Source organism: Callospermophilus lateralis, chromosome 20, assembly GCF_048772815.1.
Source record: "Callospermophilus lateralis isolate mCalLat2 chromosome 20, mCalLat2.hap1, whole genome shotgun sequence".
NCBI lineage: Eukaryota > Metazoa > Chordata > Mammalia > Rodentia > Sciuridae > Callospermophilus > Callospermophilus lateralis.
The window spans coordinates 1,828,504-1,849,326 of record NC_135324.1 but is presented as its reverse complement, the minus strand read 5'-3'; the positions used below and the strand labels follow the sequence as shown (position 1 = coordinate 1,849,326).

The following is a 20,823-nucleotide window of genomic DNA, read 5'->3' as shown; positions in this document are numbered from 1 at the left end:
AAGGTGGAGGCCGGCCTCAGCTGCTTCGTGAGGCCCTCAGCCACTCAGCGAGACCCTGTCTCTAAATGAGAGGGAAGAGGCAGCCTCCAGGGCTCGTCCCCAGGGACCCCTCTTCCTGCCAGGCCCCATGGACCAGTCAGTCCAGCCAAACGAGGGTGCGCGGGTGACCCAGCCACCACGCCCCTGGGCTTGGGAGGGGACACCTCGTACCCAAACCATCAAACCTCCCACGTCCACATTCAAGGACAAGGACCCTCACCCAGGGCCACCCAGCCCCCTATTGGAGCCAGGATGGAGGCCCAGCCTGTCTGCCCCGAGGTCGCATCTCAGAACCATCCAACCAGCCTCCCAGGAGAATGAGGAGGAGGGACTTTTACTTTTTATTTTATTTCATTTTTATTTTTTGGTCACAGGGATGGAACCCAGGGTCACTGAACCCCTGAGCCCCGTCCCCAGCCCCTTTTTCTATTTTATTTAGAGACAGGGTCTCGCTGAGCTGCTCAGGGCCTCAGTTTTGCTGAGGCTGGCCTCCACCTGGCGATCCTCCTGCCTCAGCCTCCTGAGCTGCCGGGATGACAGGCGTGGGCCCCCGCGCCTGACTTTGGCCTCTTTCTAGAAGGGCTCCGTGGGATGACTCAAATGGTCTGCGACTCATTAAAAAAAAAAATGTTTTCTAGGAAGTTCTAACGAATGTCCCTCTCTGTCACCTTCTGGCAAAAATACGCACTTGACCTTCCACGGCCCCCCGGGGACCACCGAAAAGGACCCTGTAGTTCCACACTCTGGCCACCAGGGGGAGAGCGCGTTCCCCGGATGGAAGAAGGGACAGGCGCCTCCAGTGACCTGCCAGCCCCGGGGTCAGGCGCAGGGGGGTCAGGGAGCTCCAGTGTAACGCATTGCAATGTCCCCAGGCCTCCGGAAGTCGCCTGTGACCTCAGATCCCTACCTAATATTTTTGAGTTCCCTTTTAAAATTATGGAGGATTTTTCTGGGTTTTTTTTTGGGGGGGGCGGTCCCAGAGATTGAACCCAGGGTCACTGAACCCCTGACCCCCCGTCCCCAGCCCTTTTTCTATTTTATTTAGAGACAGGGTCTCGCTGAGTGGCTCAGGGTCTTGCTCAGTGGCTGAGGCTGGCCTCCACCTTGCCATCCTCCTGCCTCAGCCTCCCGAGCCTCTGGGAGGACAGGCCCAGTCTGAATCATCTGGACGTATTTTCCAGAAGCGAAGTCAACCTGCTGTCACTTAACCAGAGACCCAGGGTCCCTGCCATACAGGGAAAGAGACATGACAGTTGGTCAACAGATAGGACAAGGACACTCTTCATTTCTGACCAGAGCCAATTGGTTCCTGGGCGCCCCAGGGGGACAAGTAGGGGTAGGAGGTCAAAGCACCTGTGCTGAGGTGCACAGGGACTCGCTGGCCTCTGGCCTCACAAGCAGGACCATGTTTGATCCTTTTAATTAATTAGAGGAGACAAAAGTTCTACGATGGCTTAGGAGGCTGAGGCAGGAGAATCGCAAATCGGAGGCCAGCCTCGTTTTATCAATACAAAGAGCCGTGACCTCCCCAATGACCTCCTCAAAATCCTCGGCCAGGGGGAGCCTCCCAGGGCCCAGCATCCGGAAGATGGAGCCGGCCAGGGACGGGGACGGGCGGGTGTGTGGCTCCATTTCACGGATGAGGAAGACTGAGTCATGGGAACAACCCGGAGTCTCTCATCCCAGGGGCCACCTCCTCCTGGAGGCCTCCCCTCCTCCTGGGCCCAGTGGGGGCCCAGCCCCTGAGGTCCTGGCGGTCAGTCCCCTGGGGTCCCCTTCCGTCCCCGGGCACAGGCCTGAGGTCCTGGGCCACCTCCTCTGGTGGTGAGAGATAAGCCGGCTATTTCCATCCTTCCCTTCCTGTCACTCAAACAGCAGCCACTGTCCCCTCCTCCCCGGGCTTTGTCACCACAGCCTCCGCCAGGACAGCACAGGCCACAGAGGGGGCCCCGACCTAAGCCCACAGGTGAGTGTTCCCTTGTCACCCTGCCTGTCCTCGCTGGGCCGGGAGGGAGACAGAAGGCTGTCCCTGTCCCTCTTCCCAGGCTGCTGGGGACCTGGGCCTTGGAGGGCCGCGTGACACTTCAGAAAAGGGAACGGAGCCGGGCTGAGGGGGGGGGGTGCACGCCTGCCATCCCAGCAGCTGGGGAGGCTGAGGCAGGAGGATCGCAAGGTGGAGGCCAGCCTCAGCCCTCAGCAACTCAGCGAGACCCTGTCCCTAAATAAAATAGAAAAAGGGACTGGGGACGGGGCTCAGGGGCTCAGTGACCCTGGGTTCCATCCCTGGTGCTCCACAGGGACACTCACAGCCACAGCAGGACAGGGTCCCCCGCCTGGCCTGGCCTGTCCTTCTGATTATCAGGGAGGGTCCCCAATTCACAGAGGGGAAAGTCGAGGCCCAGGGAGGACAGTGGGGGCCCTGGTCCTGGGTGTGGGTGACCAGGCCATCCTGAGCGGGTCCCCTGTGCCCACAGAGCCCGCCTGCCCTGATGGCTGCCTGGGGCGTCCTTGTCCTGTGCTGGGCCCTGGCCGAGGCCACCCCCGACTGCCCTGTCCCCTGCTCCTGCCGCAGCCTGCCATCCATGGGGCTGGCCGTGGACTGCCGGTCCCGGGGCCTGGGGACCCTGCCCGCCCTGCCCGCCCGCACCCGCCGCCTGCTGCTGGCCAACAACAGCCTGAGGTCAGTGTCCCCAGGGGCCCTGGACCACCTGCCCCAGCTGCAGACCCTGGAGGTGGCCGGCAACCCCTGGCACTGCGACTGCCACCTCACCTACCTGCGCCTCTGGCTGGAGGACCGCCTGCCCGAGGCCCTGGAGGACCTGCGCTGCGCCAGCCCCGACCTGGCCACCGGCCGTCCCCTGGGCCATCTGACCGGCTTCCAACTGGGCAACTGCGGGTGGGACATCCAGGACACCTGGGTCTACCCCAGGGTCTGGTGGGACGTGGCGCTGGGGGCCGTGGCCATCCTGGGCCTGGTGCTCCTGGCTCGGCTGCTGTGCGTCTCCACGGAGCCCTGGCCCTGAACCCAGGGCCTGGAGTCCCCTGGAGGCCGGGAGGCCAGGAGGCCTCATCAATCACCCCACAATAAACTCGCTGCTGGGCTCGTTTCTGACGAGTTCAGAGACTTGCTTTGCCTTCTGGTCACCTGAGTCTGGATTCTTCTAGAAACTCAGGCTCAGATACTGGGCGCCGTGGGTCCACGTCGGCCATTCTAGCAGCTCGGGAGGCTGAGGCAGGAGGATTGCAAGGTGGAGGCCAGCCTCAACCACTTAGTGAGACCCTGTCTCAAAAAATTAAAAAAAAAAATGAAAATAAAAAGGGCTGGGGACAGGGCTCCGTGGTGAAGGGCTCCTGGGTTCCATTCCAAAAAAAAAATAGCATTGTAACCAAAATTGTCATAAGTAACATGTTTTCAAGGCCAAGACCTTAAGACACGACTCGGCAGGTTAAGGCAGGGGCCCAAAGGACACTCTCTCTCCAAAGTGACACTTTTCCTGTGAGCACCTTGGAGTGTCGGGGACGGACCCCTGTGTGCAGATATTCTGGGAAACACACGGGGGTCCGTATCTAGGTCCCCCAGAGAAGCCACCCACAGGACAGCTGAGAGGGACTCATGCATCCCATTTCATGTCATTGTGGCACCAGGGACTGAACCCAGGGGCACTTGACCCCTGAGCCCTGTCCCCAGCCCCTTTTTCTATTTTATTGAGAGACTGGGTCTCCCTGAGTTGCTTAGGGCTGAGGCTGGCCTCCACCTTGCGATCCTCCTGCCTCAGCCTCCTGAGCCCCTGGGATGACACAGCGTGGGCCACCGCACCTGGTTGGACCTGGGATTCGATGGAGGCTCGTTTGACCCTCATGTCATCCGTCTGTCCCCGTTTCCCTCGGGAGGCCACAAAAGCAGGAAAGCCTCCATCTCAGCAGTGACCAGAGACAGATCTAGGTCACACGGGTGGACTGTGGGCGCCCAGGCTGCTCATCCGGGTACCCGACTGAGGCACAAAGGCATCCCAAAGACCCACTGTGTGCCTGCCACCACTGTGTGACGGGAACAAGGAACCCTCCAGGACCATTGGCTTCTGTTTAAGAAGCAGAGTCACCAAAGAGCCCTCCTGACGCCATTCCCACCCGAGAACTTGCAGCCCAGAGAGGGGCAGTGAGTTCCCCAAGGCCACACAGCATCCCCTGAGCTGAGACAGGACCCAACCCCAGGCCTCTTTTGTCCTGTAGTCTCCGACTCCCTGTCCCCAAAGGGGGTCCAGGAGAGGCCTTGGGTGGGTGGGGGGGGGGGAGGGCTGGCTGGGGCTCACAGAGGAGAGACACAGATGGCGGGTTTCAGAATCGGTTTAATGGATCAGGATTCGCACTCTGGCTCTGAGGGTCCCAAAGAGGCCACTTCTCCAAGTTTTCAAAAATAGATCTGATATAAAGACTTTTTAATATTCATAAATAGGTAACGTGAAAAGTGAAAAAGATCCCCAAATGCAAATGGCACCCACCCCCGGGCTGGCTGGGCCCCTGCCACCCGCCCTGTCCCGCCCTGAGGGTGGGCGGGTCCGGCTGGAGAGAGAAACTGAATTCAATATGAATCGGGAGCTTTCTCCTTGCCCCACCCAGGGGCGGGGTCCTGGGGACAGGTCCCCTCCTGGAAGGAGAAAGAAAACCTCTCTGGCATCTCTGGGAGGGTCCCCTGCTCCACTCCTGCTGTGGAATAGAAAATCCCAGGGGTCCACCCAGACCCGCGGACTCTTCTTCTGCCCTGGGCCCCTCTGGCTCCGCCCCCTTCCTGCTGTCCGGGCCCCACCTGCTCCTGCGGTTGAGCACTTTATAAACAAAGGAAGAGATTAAAGTGCCCCCAGGCCCTGGGCCCCTGGGAGGCCGCCAGCAGAAGGACACAGCAGGTTTTGTGTCACACAGTCCCCACCCTCCTGTACCCAAGCTCAGGTCTCCATTGGACAGAGGCCCAACCCCTGAGGGACAGTGAGGCCCCTCCTGGTGGGACCCAGAAGGGCCAGCAGCATGGGGCCTTGGCTGTGGGAAATGGCTCTGGCCAGAGGATCCTGGGGCAGGGCCCTGGTGACATGTGTCCTGCTGAGTCATTAGTAGAATTTTTTTTTTCTTCTCTTTTTGGCACCAGGGACTGAACCCAGGGGCCCTGGCCCACGGAGCCCCGTCCCCAGCCCTGTTTTGTGTTTTATTTAGAGACAGGGTCTCGCTGAGTTGCTCAGGGCCCAAGTGGCTGAGCCTGGCCTCCACCTTGCGATCCTCCTGCCTCAGCCTCCTGAACAGCCGGGCTGACAGGCGGGTCACCACACCTTGGCTACATACTATTCCTGGCACACCGGGTCCCAAATGCTTCTAGGGACCTCTGAGGCCAGAAAGGCACCCTCAGGGATGGGTACTACCTGACCTCGGACAGGAGCTCTGCCATGACCACCCTCCGAGCGGCCCTGGCCCAGCCCCACCCCCTTCTAGAACCACAGGCCACAGCTCCCTAGAAGTCTGGAGCGGAAACCAGGCCACCAGGCCCCAGGACACCTGCACCTGGCCCCCTGACCTGGGAATGGGGCCAATGCAGACCAAAGGCCAGGGCGGCCGGCCCCACCTCCTGCTTTGGAGTAGAAAATACCAGTGGTCCACCGAGACCTGAGGACTCTTCTTCTGCCAGGCCCCCTCTGGCTCCGCCCACTTCCTGCTGTCCCTGCATTGGGGCTGAGCCGGCCCAGCCTGGGAGGAACCGCAGGGAAGTGGCCTCAGCTGAAGTGACAGTGGATTTATGTGGTGGGGGAAGGGGTGTCCGTGCAGAAGGAGCTGACACGGGGTCCCAGGTCCCCTCAGTCAGTCACTGGGACCCCTCAGGGTCCCCGATGCTATTTTACAAGAGGCCCCAACTTTGACCTCAGCACCCAGCACAGGTGGAGGATAATTTTTTTTTTGGTTCTAGGGATGGAACCCAGGGGTGCCTCACCACAGAGCCCTGTCCCCAGCCCTTTTTAGATTTTATTTAGAGTCAGGGTCTTCCTGAGTTGCTGAGGCCGGCCTCCAACTTGCAATCCTCCTGCCTCAGCCTCCCAAGCTGCTGGGATGACAGGCTCCTGCCTCCAGGTCCCCCCGACCGTCTTGAGGAATCCTCCGTCTGTCCTGGCACTGAGGAGGGACCCAGGGCCTCCAGAGAGCTGCCCTGGCCTCTGAGGCCTGTCCCTGCCTCGTCCCCTACTGGCCACACTTCTGAGCCAGCACTGAGGGATCAGCTATGGTGCGACCTGACTGGCCAGTCCCTGGGCCCCAAGCCAACCCACAGTGCCCAGCTGGCCACGGGCCACGACCCCACTCTTGGGCCACTTGACAAGCTCCATGGAAAACCAGGAAAACCCGAGGTCCTGATAAGGCGGCGAGCCAGGCCGGGGTGCGGGGCCTAGGGCTGGCAGTGCAGGAGGAAGGGCAGCCCGAGGGACAAGTCCAGTTGGCTGCCCAGGTCATCTTGCTCTCTGGGCTCCAGAGGCCCCAGAGGGATCTGGAAGGTTCCGGAATGATCTGGAAGATTCCGGAATGATCTGGAAGGTTCCGGAATGATCTAGAAGGTTCCAGAATGATCTGGAAGAAGCTAGGGTGCCAGCCACCTCCCTGGAGGGCAGCCACCTGCTGGGCAGAAGGTGGTCACAGGTTGGACCTTGGCCCCTTTCCCACTGTGGTGGCCCTGCAGGGCTCAGGCCAGTCTTGGCATGTGAAGGACGGGCTCCCACCTGCCCTGGGCTCCTGCTCCTGCCGGATCACAGGGTGGCGGGTCACAGGGTGGCCCCCGCGGCTCCCCCAGTTCTGGAAGGTGCCAGGGGGGCGGAGGGGGACAGAGGCCAGTCAGCAGCCACAGCCCCAGCCCTCGGCCACGTCCTTGCTGTCCAGTTGGATGTGGTCGCCGCTCTTCTCGCTGAACAAGGGGCCGCCGTGCCGCATGATGAGCTCCGTGGCCACCCTGAGGAAGGCCTCCTCCACGTTGCGCGAGTCCTTGGCCGAGGTCTCGATGGCGCACAGGATGTCGTAGTGCCGGGCCAGGCTCTGGGCCTCGGCCAGCGGCACCTCCCGGAGCTCAGCCAGGTCTGCCTTGTTCCCTGGGGGGGGTACGTGAAGCGGTGAGCGGGCCCAAGGCCACCTGAGCAGGGCCATCCCTGTCACCCACCTCACCCAGGCCCAGAGCCTTGGGGTCAGGGACCACAGACACGGCCTCTGAATCCAGGAAGCCCCAGTAAACCCTTCCCCCTGAGCTGTCCTGTGGAGTCAGTCAGTCAGTCAGTCAACAATCTTCCTTAATATGGCCTTTTTAATTCTAACCTTTCTTTTGGTGGCACTGGGCCTCCAAGCTAGGACATGGCCCTTTCCACGTATCTACTCATGTATTTATTTCTGTTGTGAGGTGGGGTCTTGCTAAGTCGCTTAGGGCCTCGTTAACCCTCAAAGGCCGTTAACCTTGTTTGAAAGACAGGGCCTCACCCTGTGGCCTCAAGTGATCCTCCTGCCTCAGCCTCCTGAGGGAACAGAGGCCACTGTACCTGGCCACATGATTTAAGTTGATTGATGGGTGATGTATGGTGCAGGGGATGGAATTCAGGGAAATTCTGCAGCTGAGCTAACCCCTGGCCCTCGTTCAGTCGTTTTAAGACAAGGTCCTGGTAAAATGTAGAGGCTGGCCTCCAACTTCGCAATCCTCTTGCCTCAGCCTCCTGAGTCACTGGGACTACAGGCGTGGACACTGGGCCTATGACTTGAACATGGTTTGTCCTCACACCAACTCAGGATGCAGTTTATGACCCGTGAGGTTCTCACAGGGTAGAAACAATCCAATTGCGGTGTTCACAGGGGGTGGCCACAGGGAGTAGATAAAGCCATCAGGGAGGAGCCCCAAGATGGAATCCTGATTTATAAAACCAGAGAGACAAGGCACATGCCTGCCGCCTGACCGTGACCGACTGTGACCGGGCTCTGCCAGCAACAAGGCCATCTGCAGAAACAGCCTGTTGGCCTTGGACCTCTAGAACTAGGAGCCAAAGTAAACCTCCTCTCTCTCTTTCTCTCTCTTTGTTTTTTGGTCCCAGGGGTGCTTAACCCCTGAGCCCCGTCCCCAGCCCTTTTCATATTTTATTTAGAGACAGGGTCTCGCTGAGTTGCTTAGGGCCTAAGTTGCTGAGGCTGGCCTCCACCTTGTGATCCTCCTGCCTCAGCCTCCCGAGCTGCTGGGATGTCGGTCCCCAAGCCACTTAGCAAGGCCCTGTCTCAAAATTAAAAACACAAGGAAGGAAGGGTGGTCCGCCGGTAAAGGCTCCTGGGTTCAATCCGGGAACTAGAAAAGGGGGCGGGGCAAGGACAGTCTGTGGCCCCCAGGCCCCGCCCCCAGCTCACCGATCAGCAGCTGCACGATGTTGGCGCCTGCGTACTTCCGCACGTCCTCGATCCAGTGAGGGACCGACAGGAAGGAGCTCCGCTTGGTGATGTCATAGGCCAGGATGGCGCCGTTGGCGCTGCGGTAGTAGCTCTGGGTGATGGTGCGGAAGCGCTCCTGGCCCGCGGTGTCCCAGATCTGCAGCTGTGGGGAGAAGGGTGCGGTTAATGGGGGGGTCGCTGAGCACAGGGACAGGGAGGGGGACCCACAGAACCAGCCCCCAGCAGATCCACAGGGACAAGCCACCTGAGACCCAGAGAGCAGCGCTTGCTGTCATCCCAGAGGCTCGGGAGGCTGAGGCAGGAGGACCGCAAGTTGGAGGCCAGCCTCAGCAACTTAGTGAGACCCTGTCTCTAAATAGAACATCAAAAGGGCTGGGGACTGGGCTCAGGAATTCAATCCCCAGGATCAATAAATAAACAAATAAGGAAACATAAATTCACTAAATGATTGAGTTAAAAGCCCAGACATCAGATTAAAAAAGACAAGACCCAAATAAATAATAATAATAAGACCCAAATATATGCCATCCACCAAGATATGCTGTAAGGATACAAACAGGAAGAAAGGACATGAATTATACATACATATAAAATATTCATGAGAAAATATGTAAATGATATACTGTAACTTCAGGCCAAGGAGCCATTCCAAATAAAGAGCTACAAGAAATAAATGACATTTAATATTGGGGAGGCTGAGTCAGGAGGATCTCTTCAGCCCAGGAGTTAAAGACCGGCTTGGGCAGCACAGCAAGATGGAATCTCACAACCAAACTAAAGATAATGACAAAAGGGGCTTTTATCAGAGACACAATGGTGCCAAGCTGTGCGCATCTCATACAGTCATTTAATGACAGTTTTAAATTTCTTAAAGTAAAATAAAAAAAAAAAGTATGCAAATAAAGGGAAAAATAAGTCCAAAAATGTAGTTGAAGATTTTAACATCCCTTTCCAAAAAATTGACAGGTGCCCTTCAACAGGTGGATGGATAAAGAAACTGGGGTCCATATACACAGTGGAATATTACGCAGTCATCAAGAAGAATGAAATGATGGCATTTGCTGGTAAATGGACAGAGCTGGAGACGATCATGCTGAGTGAAATAAGCCAATCCCCAAAAACCAAAGGCTGAGTGTCCTCTCTGATATGTGGGTGCTCATACACAATGGGGGGGGGGATAGCAGGATGACAAGTGTCTAAGCAACACTCTAGACTCAGTCTTGACATTTCTAGAACAAAACATCCAACCCTGCCCAAGGGCACGTCTTTTTTCAAGTAGACGTGACATGTTCACCAGGACCAACTCCCCGACGGGATCATCCAGTAAGATGTCCACTCTTAACAGAAGATGATCCTGACTGCGAAACAATTAAAACAGCCATGTGCACTGGCGCACGCCCATACCATAAGCCCAGTGACTTGGGAGGCTGAGGCAGGAGGATGGCAAGTTGGAGGCCAGCCTCCACAACTTAGGGAGCCCCTAAGCAACTCATTGAGACCCCGTCTCTAAATAAGAAAAATAAAAAGGGCAAAGGGCTGGGGACGTGCCTTATGGTCAGGCAGCCCTGGGTTCAATCCTTGGTGCTGAAATAATAATAATAACAACAACAACAACAATAATAATAATACAAGTCCACTGGAGAGTGATAAGAAAAACCAAGCAGAGACAGGAGCTGTGCATCCTGGGAGGAGTGAACCTCAGAATGGCCCCCCGACATACCCACTGGAAAGAGAGGGAGCCCAGAGAACATTCTGGAAAGGAGGCAGTCCCAAGGCCCTGTGGTCATTTGGAGCATGTGGAGGGTTCACGAGGTGCGCCTGGTTCTTAGTGGGGTGGGGTCGAGGTGATGGAGCTCTTGGAGGGGAGTGACAGGGGCGTCCCCTAGACGGGAACCCAGGTAGATCCTGTTATCAGAGGAAGTCGTACACTTCTCATTCCGGGCCTCCTGTCTCATTGTGTGATCTCTCCCCTTCACAAGCCTTCCCCCCACCCCACCTTCCCATGATGCCATCTGGCATGACATGAGGTGGCCAAAGGGTGTCAAGCTGAGCAGATGCTGCTGTCACGCTTGGCAATACTGAAGACTTTGAGTCACATGAACCTTTTTGCTCTATAAGATACCTGGCCTCAGGCACTTTGTTATAGCAACGGAAAATGGGCTAATATGTCCCCTGAGGCAGAGACCGTGACTGGTACATTCAAAGAAAGCAAAAAGAATTGTTTGTAGCAGAGGAAAGAGAAGGACAGCAACAGAGTGACACAGAAATACGCAGAAAAATGGATCTTAGAGACCCTGAAGGAAGGACTTTGGCCTATATATTCTGAGCTACTGGGGGGTTTCCTCTCTTTTTATTTTTTGGTATCCAGAATCGAACGCAGAGACACTTAACCCCTGAGCCTGGTCCCCAGCCCTTTTTATTTTTTATTGAGAGATAGGGTCTCGCTGATTTGCTCAGGGCCTGGCTAAGTGGCTGAGGCTGGCCTCCACCTTGCGATCCTCCTGCCTCAGCCTCCCGAGCTACTAAGATTACAGGCTGTGGGCCACTGCCCCCGGCTTCAATTGAATATTTCAAAGCAACTCCCAGAGGGGATTTTGGATGTTTCCAACACAAAGAAATGACACATGTATCATGGTCCCCATGCCCATGACCTGGATCTCATCATTACACAATATATAAACATGAACAGAAAATCAACAAGCACAGTTTTAAAAATACATATAAGTTACTTTAAAAAGAAAACTAAAAATAAGGTAAAATAAAAATGCAAAACAAACAAACAAATAACTACAGACTGAGGAATCTAGGTCACCCTGCGGCTGTGACGTGAGCAGGGACAGAGGAGATATTTGGAGAACCCAGGACCTGGGGCGTCTCACCCTCACCATCCCCTGCAAATGAGAGCAAAATGGGCAGTGGCTGCTCTGGACCCCGACAGGCCCGAGACTGTGACCCCATTCTGTCACAAGCTTTGTGTCTCTGGGCCACAACCTAATTCAGTTTTTCATCTGTCAATAAAGGGACCATTAGGGTCACAGCTAACACAATCAAGTGGCTGGGGCTCGCATGCCAAAGGGGCCTGATAAATGCACCCATTCTACAATCTTTATGGACCCACTGTAATTTTGAGGCCAGTGTTTTTAATGTATAATGTCGAATCCCTGTAACTTGGGAGGCTGAGGCAGGAGGATCGCAAGGTTGAGGCCAGCCTCTGCAATGTCTCAAAGATTAAAAAGGGCTGGGGAGGGGGCTCAGTGGTGAAGCAGCACTGAGGCAGGGGAATGAGGTGTAAACAGCACCCATTTTTAGCAAGGGCAAAAATGCAAATAGAAATTTCTGGAAGGTGATAACAGACACTCAGAAGAAGGTAAAGGCCACCGTACTTGGCCCTGGATGGTCAGGGAAGGTGATGAGAAGCCAATTTTTTTTTAATGGCACCAGGGATGGAACCCAGGGGTGCTTTACCACTGAGCCCCGTCCCCAGCCCTTTTGATTTTTTTATTTTGAGACAGAGTCTGGCACACATGTCATCCCAAGCCACTGGGGAGGCTGAGGCAGGAGGATCGCAAGGTGGAGGCCAGCCTCAGCCACTTAGCGAGGCCCTGAGCAACTCAGGGAGACCCTGTCTCTAAATAAAATAGAAAAAGGGCTGGGGACGGGGCTCAGGGCCCCAAGTTCAATACCCAGGACCCCCCTCAAAAAGCCCAGAGCCCCCCTCTGTCCCTCCAGAAGGAGGCAGAGAGGAATTTATCTGAAGTCTGTCTCCTGAGTTCTGAGGCAGGGAGTGGAAAGTTCTCTGCGTCTTTAAATCAGAAAGGGACCTTGGACAAGTGAGTTCTCAGGACAAACACTGAAACGGTCACAATGACCCAAATTCAAGTTCCTGAGCTATTTTTCATGGCGTCTTGGGATGTGGAGAGAACAACCCGAGGGTGGGTGCTGGGCCCCTCCTCTGGGCAGCTCCGCGTCTGTTCTCCCGAGCTCAGGCGCAGGTCAGCACCAGCCACAGCTAAGGGACAAGACAATGATAAGACACCAGGTCTCTAGGGACTTGCCGATGACACCAGCACATGGGCAGCCAGGCAGGCGGACACAGTAGTAAGAGGCGGCCAGGCACAGGGAGCCTCAGTGCGGCCACTTATGATGTGGCAAAGGACCTCAGTACGTAGCCCACAGATCCTGCCTCAGTTGCTCAGAAAGGCTGCCGGCTTCCAGCATTCTCATCTTCCTTCACTGGAAGATAACACTGGCCACCTACCGAGGAGCTTCCACCAGGGCTCCTTCCTGTTGCCAACCGAACACCACGCGGACAGGTCTCTGGACACCAGGGGGAAACACTTGGGGATCAGGAGCCCTCCAAGGGAACTCAGCCCAGTTCCTGTCCACTGGGACAGGAGGGTACCAAGTGGACAATAAGGGGTGGCAGGCTCCTCCCAGTTTTTTTTTTTTCTTGGTTCTGGGGATTGAACCCAGGGGAGCTAACCACTGAGCCCCATCCCAACCGTATTTTGCATTTTATTTACAGACAGGGTCTCGCTGAGTGGCTCAGGACCTTGCTAAGTGGCTGAGGCTGGCCTCCACCTTGCGATCCTCCTGCCTCAGCCTCCTGAGCTGCAGTGACTACAGCTTCCTCCCCCGCCCCACAGCCATGGAGCCCAAAGCCTTGGCCTCCTCTGGACAACAACGCACTGACCCTCAGAGCCTCACCAAGCCCACACATTCCTGTGGCTCTGGGCAGCGCTGACTGCCGGGTCCCCCAGGGTCCTCTAGCACATCTCCACTACAATCCTGGCAACCCAGGGCTTGGCCACATTGTCAACACTCGGTCCTGCTGTCACCACAATAAACCTAAGTGAACTTGTCAGGCACGTGGTCTGACGCTTGGCTTGGAAATCCCAGTCACCACGGCAACGGCACTAACAGTGTCACATGATTGGTGCCTGTTTACACATCTGTCTCCCCATCCAGAGGTGAGCCCCGAGGAACAGGGTCTGCCTCGGATTTACCCTTTTTTTTGGTGCTGGGGATTGAATCCAGGGCTGCTTAACCCCTGAGCCACCTCCCAGCCCTTGTCATATTTTATTTAGAGACAGGGTCTCGCTGAGTTGCTGAGGCTGGCCTCCAAATTGCCATCCTCCTGCCTCAGCCTCCCAAGCCACTGGGATTCTAGGGCAGCACCCCTGGTTCCTGACTTCTCTTCCCTTTTAATTCCATCTCAACTTGCTTGAGGCTCTGGAGAAGAAAAAAAGATCAGTTTCAAGGACCTTCCCTACCCCCCACCTCACTGGGATGGAATCTAGGGTCTCCCTAGCCCCAAGCCTACAGATCTTTATACTCCAAGAAACAAATTCAAAAAAGCAAAGAGGAATCTTTGAAAATAACAAGAAATGAAACGGAGGGCGGTGCTGCACACCTGTCATCCCAGCGACTTGGGAGGCTGAGGCAGGAGGATCGCTAGTTGGAGGCCAGCCTCAGCCACTTAGGAAGGTCCTAAGCAACTCAGGGAGACCTTGTCTCTAAATAAAATATAAAAAGGGCTGGGGACGGGGCTCAGGGGTTAAGCACTCCTGGGTTCAGGCCCTGGGACCAAAAAAATATAAATAAATAAAATAAAAATTAAAAAAATAAAATAAATAAATATATACACACATACATTTATATAATGATTCAGATTAGTGCTAATCACCGGGGGCAGGGCAAAGTGCGGGGAAGAGGAGAACATAAAAATTAACTTGGACCCTGAAAAAATTATGCTCCAAGAAAAGCCACAGAGTCCCCACCCTGTTGTGAAGCCCAGAGTGAGCCAATCTATAGCGACAGAAAATAGATCAGTTGGTTGCCAGGGGGCCGGAGGAGTGGCATCTGGGAGTGACAGGCGAGTTCTTTTGGGATGATGGAAATACCCTAAAACGGGCTGTGGTGACGTTTGGACGATTCTGTGACCATAGTAACAAGGACAAATCCCGGAATTGTACCCTGGGTGGAGTGATTTACGGTCTGTGGATCAGAGCAATAAAATTTTCTTAAAATTAATTAATTGATTGATTTTTTTTTTGGTCCCAGGGATTGAACCCTGGGGTGCCCAACCCCTGAGCCCCGTCCCCAGCCCTTTTTTCTATTTTATTTAGAGACAGGGTCTCGCTGAGTTGCTCAGGGCCTCGCTCAGTGGTCGAGGCTGGCCTCCACCTTGCGATCCTCCTGCCTCAGCCTCCAGAGCTGAGATTTGGGATGACAGGCGTGTGCGTCCCCACATGCCCCACACCTAGCTAACTGCCCTTTCTTCTGAAAGCCAGAAAATCCAAAATGACAGGTGGGGACAAGGGCCACTTGAGACTGAAAACCAAAGGTCCTGAAATCCAAGGCCCAGGCCCAAGGGCACAGACTCTACCTGGGTGGGAGAAGAGACGTGGCCTGTCCCCAGTGGAGAATTGAATCAAGGGGAGGCATTTGAACAAGGCCAGCCTCAGCTCTGCTCGGGAGGCTGAGTCTAGTGATCTGCAAAACCCAGTTTACATAACAGGCCTTTGTGTCGCCCCAGATAACAGGGACTCAGGAGCCACCAGGACCTTGTAAGGATTTAGAACCAGCTGAGATTTCCTGGGGGGCGGGGGGCAGGTGGGAAGGGAAGGGCAAACCCAACCTGTCCTCTGTGTCACCAGAGAGGACATGGTTAACAACAGCAAGCGGAAAGTAATCCCTTATATTAGTGTGCATGAGGCACTCTGGGGTTTTATTTACAATAACATTTTTAGAATAAACTAGAAATTCTTCTGTTTATAGAAGACACTTTTTAGAAGACAAAGGTAAAAGGGACATCTTTGCTGTTTATCATTTTATTTGAACCATAGAGACACATCCCCAGCCCCTTTTTATTTATTTTGAGACAGGTTCTCTCTAAATTGCTGAGGCTGGCCTCAACCTTGTGATCCTCCGGCCTCAGCCTCCCAGGTGACTGGGATACCAGGCACTCAGTCCCACACCTAGCTTTTCTGTATACCTTTTAAGTCTTGGAAATTTTGGAATTTGAACCATGCAAGCGGATTTTATCTTCAAAAACAAGTCAAGGAGAAACTCTTTAACCCAGGGCCTGGGCTGAGACCAAAGCACTTTCTTTTTTTGGGGGGGTACTGGGGATTGAACCCAGGGCGGGGCACTTGATCTATAAGCCCCATCCCCAACCCTATTCTGTATTTTCCTTAGACACAGGGTCTCACCAAATTGTTTAGGGTCTCCCTAAGTTGCTGAGGCTGGCCTCCAACTTGCGATCCTCCTGCCTCAGCCTCCAGAACTACCATAATTTCAGGCAGGCGCCCAGTTCTCCGACTCACTTTTTAAGTCCTGGGAGCAAGAGCCAAAGGCATCCATGAGGGTACAAGAAATGACACAGAATCTAGCGGGCAGCCCATGTGAGCTGCCTGTGGCAATCTAAATGTTCTAGTTAATTGATCAAAATCCTGATTCTTTAAGTCAATCCTTACTATGAAAAACTTGATTTCAAAAAAGAAAAAAAAAAAAAAAACCCAAGTTTACTTCTCTCAGTAAATGCAATGGCCACAACTGCATTTTTACTGGATTCATTGAACTTTCAGGAATCTTAAAATGGGTGGGGGTGGCACACTTGTAATCCCAGCCAATCTGGGAGGCTGAGGCAGGAGGATTGCAAGTTGGAGGCCAGCCTCAGCAGCTTAGTGAGAGCCTGTTTCAAAATCAAAAAGAACATTTTTTTAAAGAGCTGGGCATGTGGATTGGGATGCAACTCAGTTGGTAGAGCTCAGTTGGCTCGAATGCACAGGGCCTTGGGTTCAATGTCCAGCACCACAAAAAAAAGTGGCGAGGTTGGGCACAAAAAAGCACCCATAGGTCCAACCTCCAGTACTCAAGCAAACAACAAACAAAAAACCCTTTGCGGAATCAGAAGAGTAATCAAGCACAAAAAATGAGCCCAGGGCTTAGGAACCAGGCCCACCCTGAGTTCAAATCCTGGTTTGGTGTTTTTGACTTGCATGAGACCATGGGTTAGCCAATCACTCCTTATCTCAGCGGCTCTCTAATAAATATGAACAGATAAATAGTCAAGGACGGAATGGCATGTGTGTCTCTGGCCACCTGCAGCCCTGTGACTTGAAGGAATAATGATAATAATGCCCTCCAGGAGCAGAATATACCTCTAACTGCTTGGGAGGCTGAGGCAGGAGGATCCCAAGTTGGAGGCCAGCCTCAGCAACTTAGTAAGGACGGAAAGCAACTCAGCGAGGGCAGGGTGCACAGTCCAGTTCAGGAGGCTGAGGCAGGAGGATTAAGAGTTGGAGGGGATTAAGGGTTTGAGGCCAGCCTCAGCAATTTAGCAAGGCACTGAGCAACTTGGTGAGACCCTGTCACTAAATAACATAGAAAAAGGGCTGGGGATGGGGCTCAGTGGTTGAGCACCCCTGGGTTCAATTCCTGGTCCTTAAAAAAAAAAAGTGTTGGGTACAGGGTTAAATAAATTCTCAGCATCTTCCCCCCCCCAAAAAAAATCAGAAAAAAAAAATGGGGGCAGCTAGAGATGTACCTAGGTCGTAGGTCACCTCTGTGTCTAATTCCCAGGACTGCAAAAATAAGCCCTTTGAACCTTGGCCCTGTTGGCCTTTACCTCTGACTTTCAAGCCTCAAAGAGCTGGAACACCAGCAGCTGACTTAAGAGTCCTCAAACTTGAACAAAACCCAGCATCAGCAGAATGCGGTGGCCCACGCCTGTCATCCCAGCAGTTTGGGAGGCTGAGGCAAGAGGATCACAAGTTGGAGGCCAGCCTCAGAAACTCACGAGGCCCTAAGCAACTCAGAGAGACCCTGTCTCTAATAAAAATATAAAAAAGGGCTGGGGATGGGGCTCAGTCAGTAAGTGCCCCTGGGTTCAATCCCTGGTCTACTGGGTGTAAATTAAATGTTTTTTTTTTTTTTAAACCCAAATAGCCTTTAAAAAAATTTTTTTTAGTTGTAGATGGACACAATACCTTTATTTTATTTATTTCATTGTTATGTGGTGCTGAGGATCAAACCCAGGGTCTCACATGTGCTAGGCAAGCGCTCTGCCACTAAGCCACAACCCCAGCCCCTGTATATTACATGTTTTTCTTTTCTTTTTATTTTTTGTGGTGCTGGGGATTGAATTCAGGGCCTTGTGCATGCGAGGCAAGCACTCTTCCAACTGACCTACATCCCCAGCCCTTAAATATTAATAAACGGAGTTTAAAAAAAAAATCACAGCCACGCGCAGTGGGCACATCTGTAATCCCAGTGACTCAGGAGGCTGAGGCAGGAGGATGGCAAGTTGGAGGCTAGCCTCAGCAACTTTGTGAAGACCTTAGCAACTCAGCGAGACTCTGTCTCTAAATAAAATACAAAAAAAAAGGAGGGGAGCTGGGGATGTGGCTCAGTGGTTATACACCCCGGATTCAATCCCCAGGACCAAAAATAAAAAAATAAAATAAATAAAATCACATTGCTACAGGACACCTCAGAAGTCCTTTCTGGATTAGGAAACACACTGGGGAGAAGAAAAATGACTTCCTCCTGCTGAGTCAGCAGACCCCAGGTCTCCAGGACCTCAAGGACAGGGTACCCTTAAATTCAAGCCTCAGGGGGCTGGGCTGGGCTTCAGATTTCTCTGACCACAAAAAAAAAAAAAAAAAAAAAAAAGGTAAGTCATTGCCAAAGGCTTTCCCAGTCCAAACAACCAGACTCTGAGAAGCAGCCCTGCCCTGGGGGGAAGATCAAAATGTTTTGAAGTCCCACTACCAGTTCCTAGCTCAGTGCCCAAAGGCAACTTTGTCCTTTGGGAGATGGGTGGGGACTTAGCTGAGTGGCAAAGAGTGCTTAGCATGCAGAAGGGTTCCAAGGGGGAAAAAAGCAACAATAACAACAATGGAAATGCAAAATAATAGTAATAATAATAATAATAATAATAATAGTGCTCTCCAGGAGCAGAATAGACCTATAACTGCTTGGGAGGCTGAGGCAGGAGGATCAAAAGGTGGAGGCCAGCCTCAATAATATAGCAAGGCTGTAAAGCAACTCCGCGAGACCCTGTCTTTAAATAAAATATTAAAAGGGCTGGGGACGGGGCTCAGGGGTTAACCACCCCTGGGTTCAATCTCTGGGACCAAATAAAACAAAACACACAAGTCAACCACTAGCACTAGCTGCTCTTTGTTGATTGGATGTTCCTGGTGACTCAGTCTGGCTGCTGCCATCATCACCGGGTGCAAACTCAGCCCCAGGGGCACACTCCACCCCCAGGCAGCCCTTGCACCTTGCCCTCTCCGTACTCCAGAGGAGCTGAGGTCACACAGACCCGGTTGGCTTAACTTTTTCTCCAAGGCAACACCCAGAAATTATCCCAATTTAACAGAAACAAAGAAGTAGTGCTTTAGTATCCTAAACAACAAGGAGCAGGCCTAGAGCACCCAGAGGGGCAGAGTCACTGAGAAACAAGGCTCTGGGGATTCTCATCCACTTCTTGAAAACACAGCTGGGCGTGGTGGCACACACGCCTGTCGTCCTTGAGACTCGGGAGGCTGAGGCAGGAGGATTGCAAGGTGGAGGCCAGCCTCAGCCACTTAGCAAGGCCCTGAGCCACTCAGGGAGACCCTGTCTCTAAATAAAATAGAAAATAAGGCTGGGGGCGGGGCTCAGGGCTTGAGGACCCCCTGGGTTCCATCCCAGGGATCTAGAAAAGAAAGGGAGGAGGGGACACAGCCCCTGCCCTGGGGTTGGGAGTTGTCCCATGAACTTGAGATTTTCAGACAAGGCAGGGGACCTCTGCGCAGATCGCTCGGGGCAGTTGGAGCGCCCTTTCGGAGCAGGATACCGTCCTGCCCCGTCCAGATCTCGGCTCCACTGGGGACGAGGACACTCGGATCTCCCTCCTCACTATCCTTTATCAGTCCCCCCCGGGGCCAGGACACTGTGGCAGCCACATCCTGCCGGTTGGTCTTGGGGCCACTGCCAGAGCCCGGGTCCTCTCCCCCACCTTCCGGTATCTGTGTGCACTTCTCGGTTTCTGTCGCCCTCCCGCGGGGGGTGGGGGTGGGGGTGGGGGTGGGGGGACCCGGCGATGGCCCCGCCCGACCGAGGAAAGTTCCACGGCCACCTCCGGGTCCACCAAGAGGCTGCGGAGGGGGCGTGGCCAGGACCCAAAAAAAAAAAAAACCCAAAACAATAACAACGACAACTTTTGGCCTCCGGGTCCCCGGAGCCACGACTTCCTGGTCGCTCCCCGCGCTCAGGGGGGACCCGCGGGGTGTCGCAGATCGGGCCGGGGGGGGGAGGGGGAGCTCCTCGGGCGGTGGAGAGGGGGTCTGTCCCCACGCCCCCGTGGGGTGGCCCGATCGGTGCCAGCTGCAGAGCGGGGTGTCGCCCGGCTGTCGCCTGCCACCCGCCAAAGTCGCTCGGGAGCAGGGTTCCTGCCCCCCCCCGCACCCCAGGCGGCGGCGCCCACCCGAGCCTCCCCCCCGGGCGGCTCTGGGACCCCCGGGGGGCGCCCACCTTGACCCTCTTGCCCTGGATCTCCAGCGTCTTCATGGTGAAGTCCACGCCGATGGTGCTGCCCTGGCGCTCGGCGAAGGCGCCCGTCTTGAAGCGCTGCACCACGCACGTCTTGCCCACGCTCGCGTCGCCCACCAGGACCAGCTTGAACAGGAAGTCGTACTGCTCGTCGGGGTCCCCGGGGCCCGGGCCCGCCATGGCCGCCCAGCCCCAAGGGCCGGCGCTCGGACGCTGCGGCCCGTCCGGGCTCTCTCACGCCGGGCGCGCCCGGGGCTCCGCGCGCTCCAGCCCCGAGGGCCGCTAGGGCGACGTGGAGCCGCCGCAACACCTGAACCGGTGGCGCCGCCGGCCTCGGCCCCGCCCCGAAGTCCCGCGGCTTCGGTGCCGCCCCGGAGGACTCGCCTCGCCCGGCCCTCGGCTGGGCTCTCGGCCGCCCTCCGCTCGGCGCTCGGCGAGCCCGCCCCTCAGGCCCGCCCCGGCCACGCCTCCGGGGGCGACTCGGCCCAATGGCTGCGCCCCACCTTCCCATGGCCCCGCCCCGCCAAGACTCCGCCCCCAGTGCCGCTCTTTCCCTCAGCCGCGCTCCACTCCTAGCTCCCCGACTCCGCCCCCTTCCGACTCCGCCCCCAGTGCCGCTCTTTCCCTCAGCAGCGCTCCACTCCCAGCACCCCGACTCCGCCCCCAACACTCCGACTCGGTTCGCAGAGCAGCTCTTTCCCTCAGAAGCGCTCCACCCCCAACACTCCGACTCCGCCCCCAGCGCCGATCTTTCCCTCAGCTGCGCTCCCACCCCAACACCACGACTCCGCCCCCTCCCGACTCCGC

At 55.2% G+C, this 20,823-nt stretch overlaps 2 protein-coding genes across 2 annotated transcripts; one reads left to right on the top strand and one right to left on the bottom strand.

The window, feature by feature from the left end:
* Positions 1 to 77: 77 nt before the first annotated feature.
* On the top strand, positions 78 to 3,127 carry Gp9 (glycoprotein IX platelet). Its single transcript, XM_077106222.1, has 2 exons — positions 78 to 2,005; positions 2,514 to 3,127. The coding sequence occupies exon 2, from the start codon at positions 2,529 to 2,531 to the stop codon at positions 3,060 to 3,062; it is 534 nt and encodes a 177-aa protein (XP_076962337.1). The 5' UTR covers positions 78 to 2,005; positions 2,514 to 2,528; the 3' UTR covers positions 3,063 to 3,127.
* Positions 3,128 to 4,367: 1,240 nt separating this feature from the next.
* Positions 4,368 to 20,457, bottom strand: Rab43 (RAB43, member RAS oncogene family). The gene is made up of 3 exons (XM_077106233.1): positions 19,999 to 20,457; positions 8,431 to 8,614; positions 4,368 to 7,145 (listed from the first exon to the last, which is right to left on the bottom strand). The coding sequence occupies exons 1-3, from the start codon at positions 20,194 to 20,196 to the stop codon at positions 6,895 to 6,897; spliced, it is 633 nt and encodes a 210-aa protein (XP_076962348.1). The 5' UTR covers positions 20,197 to 20,457; the 3' UTR covers positions 4,368 to 6,894.
* Positions 20,458 to 20,823: the final 366 nt, after the last annotated feature.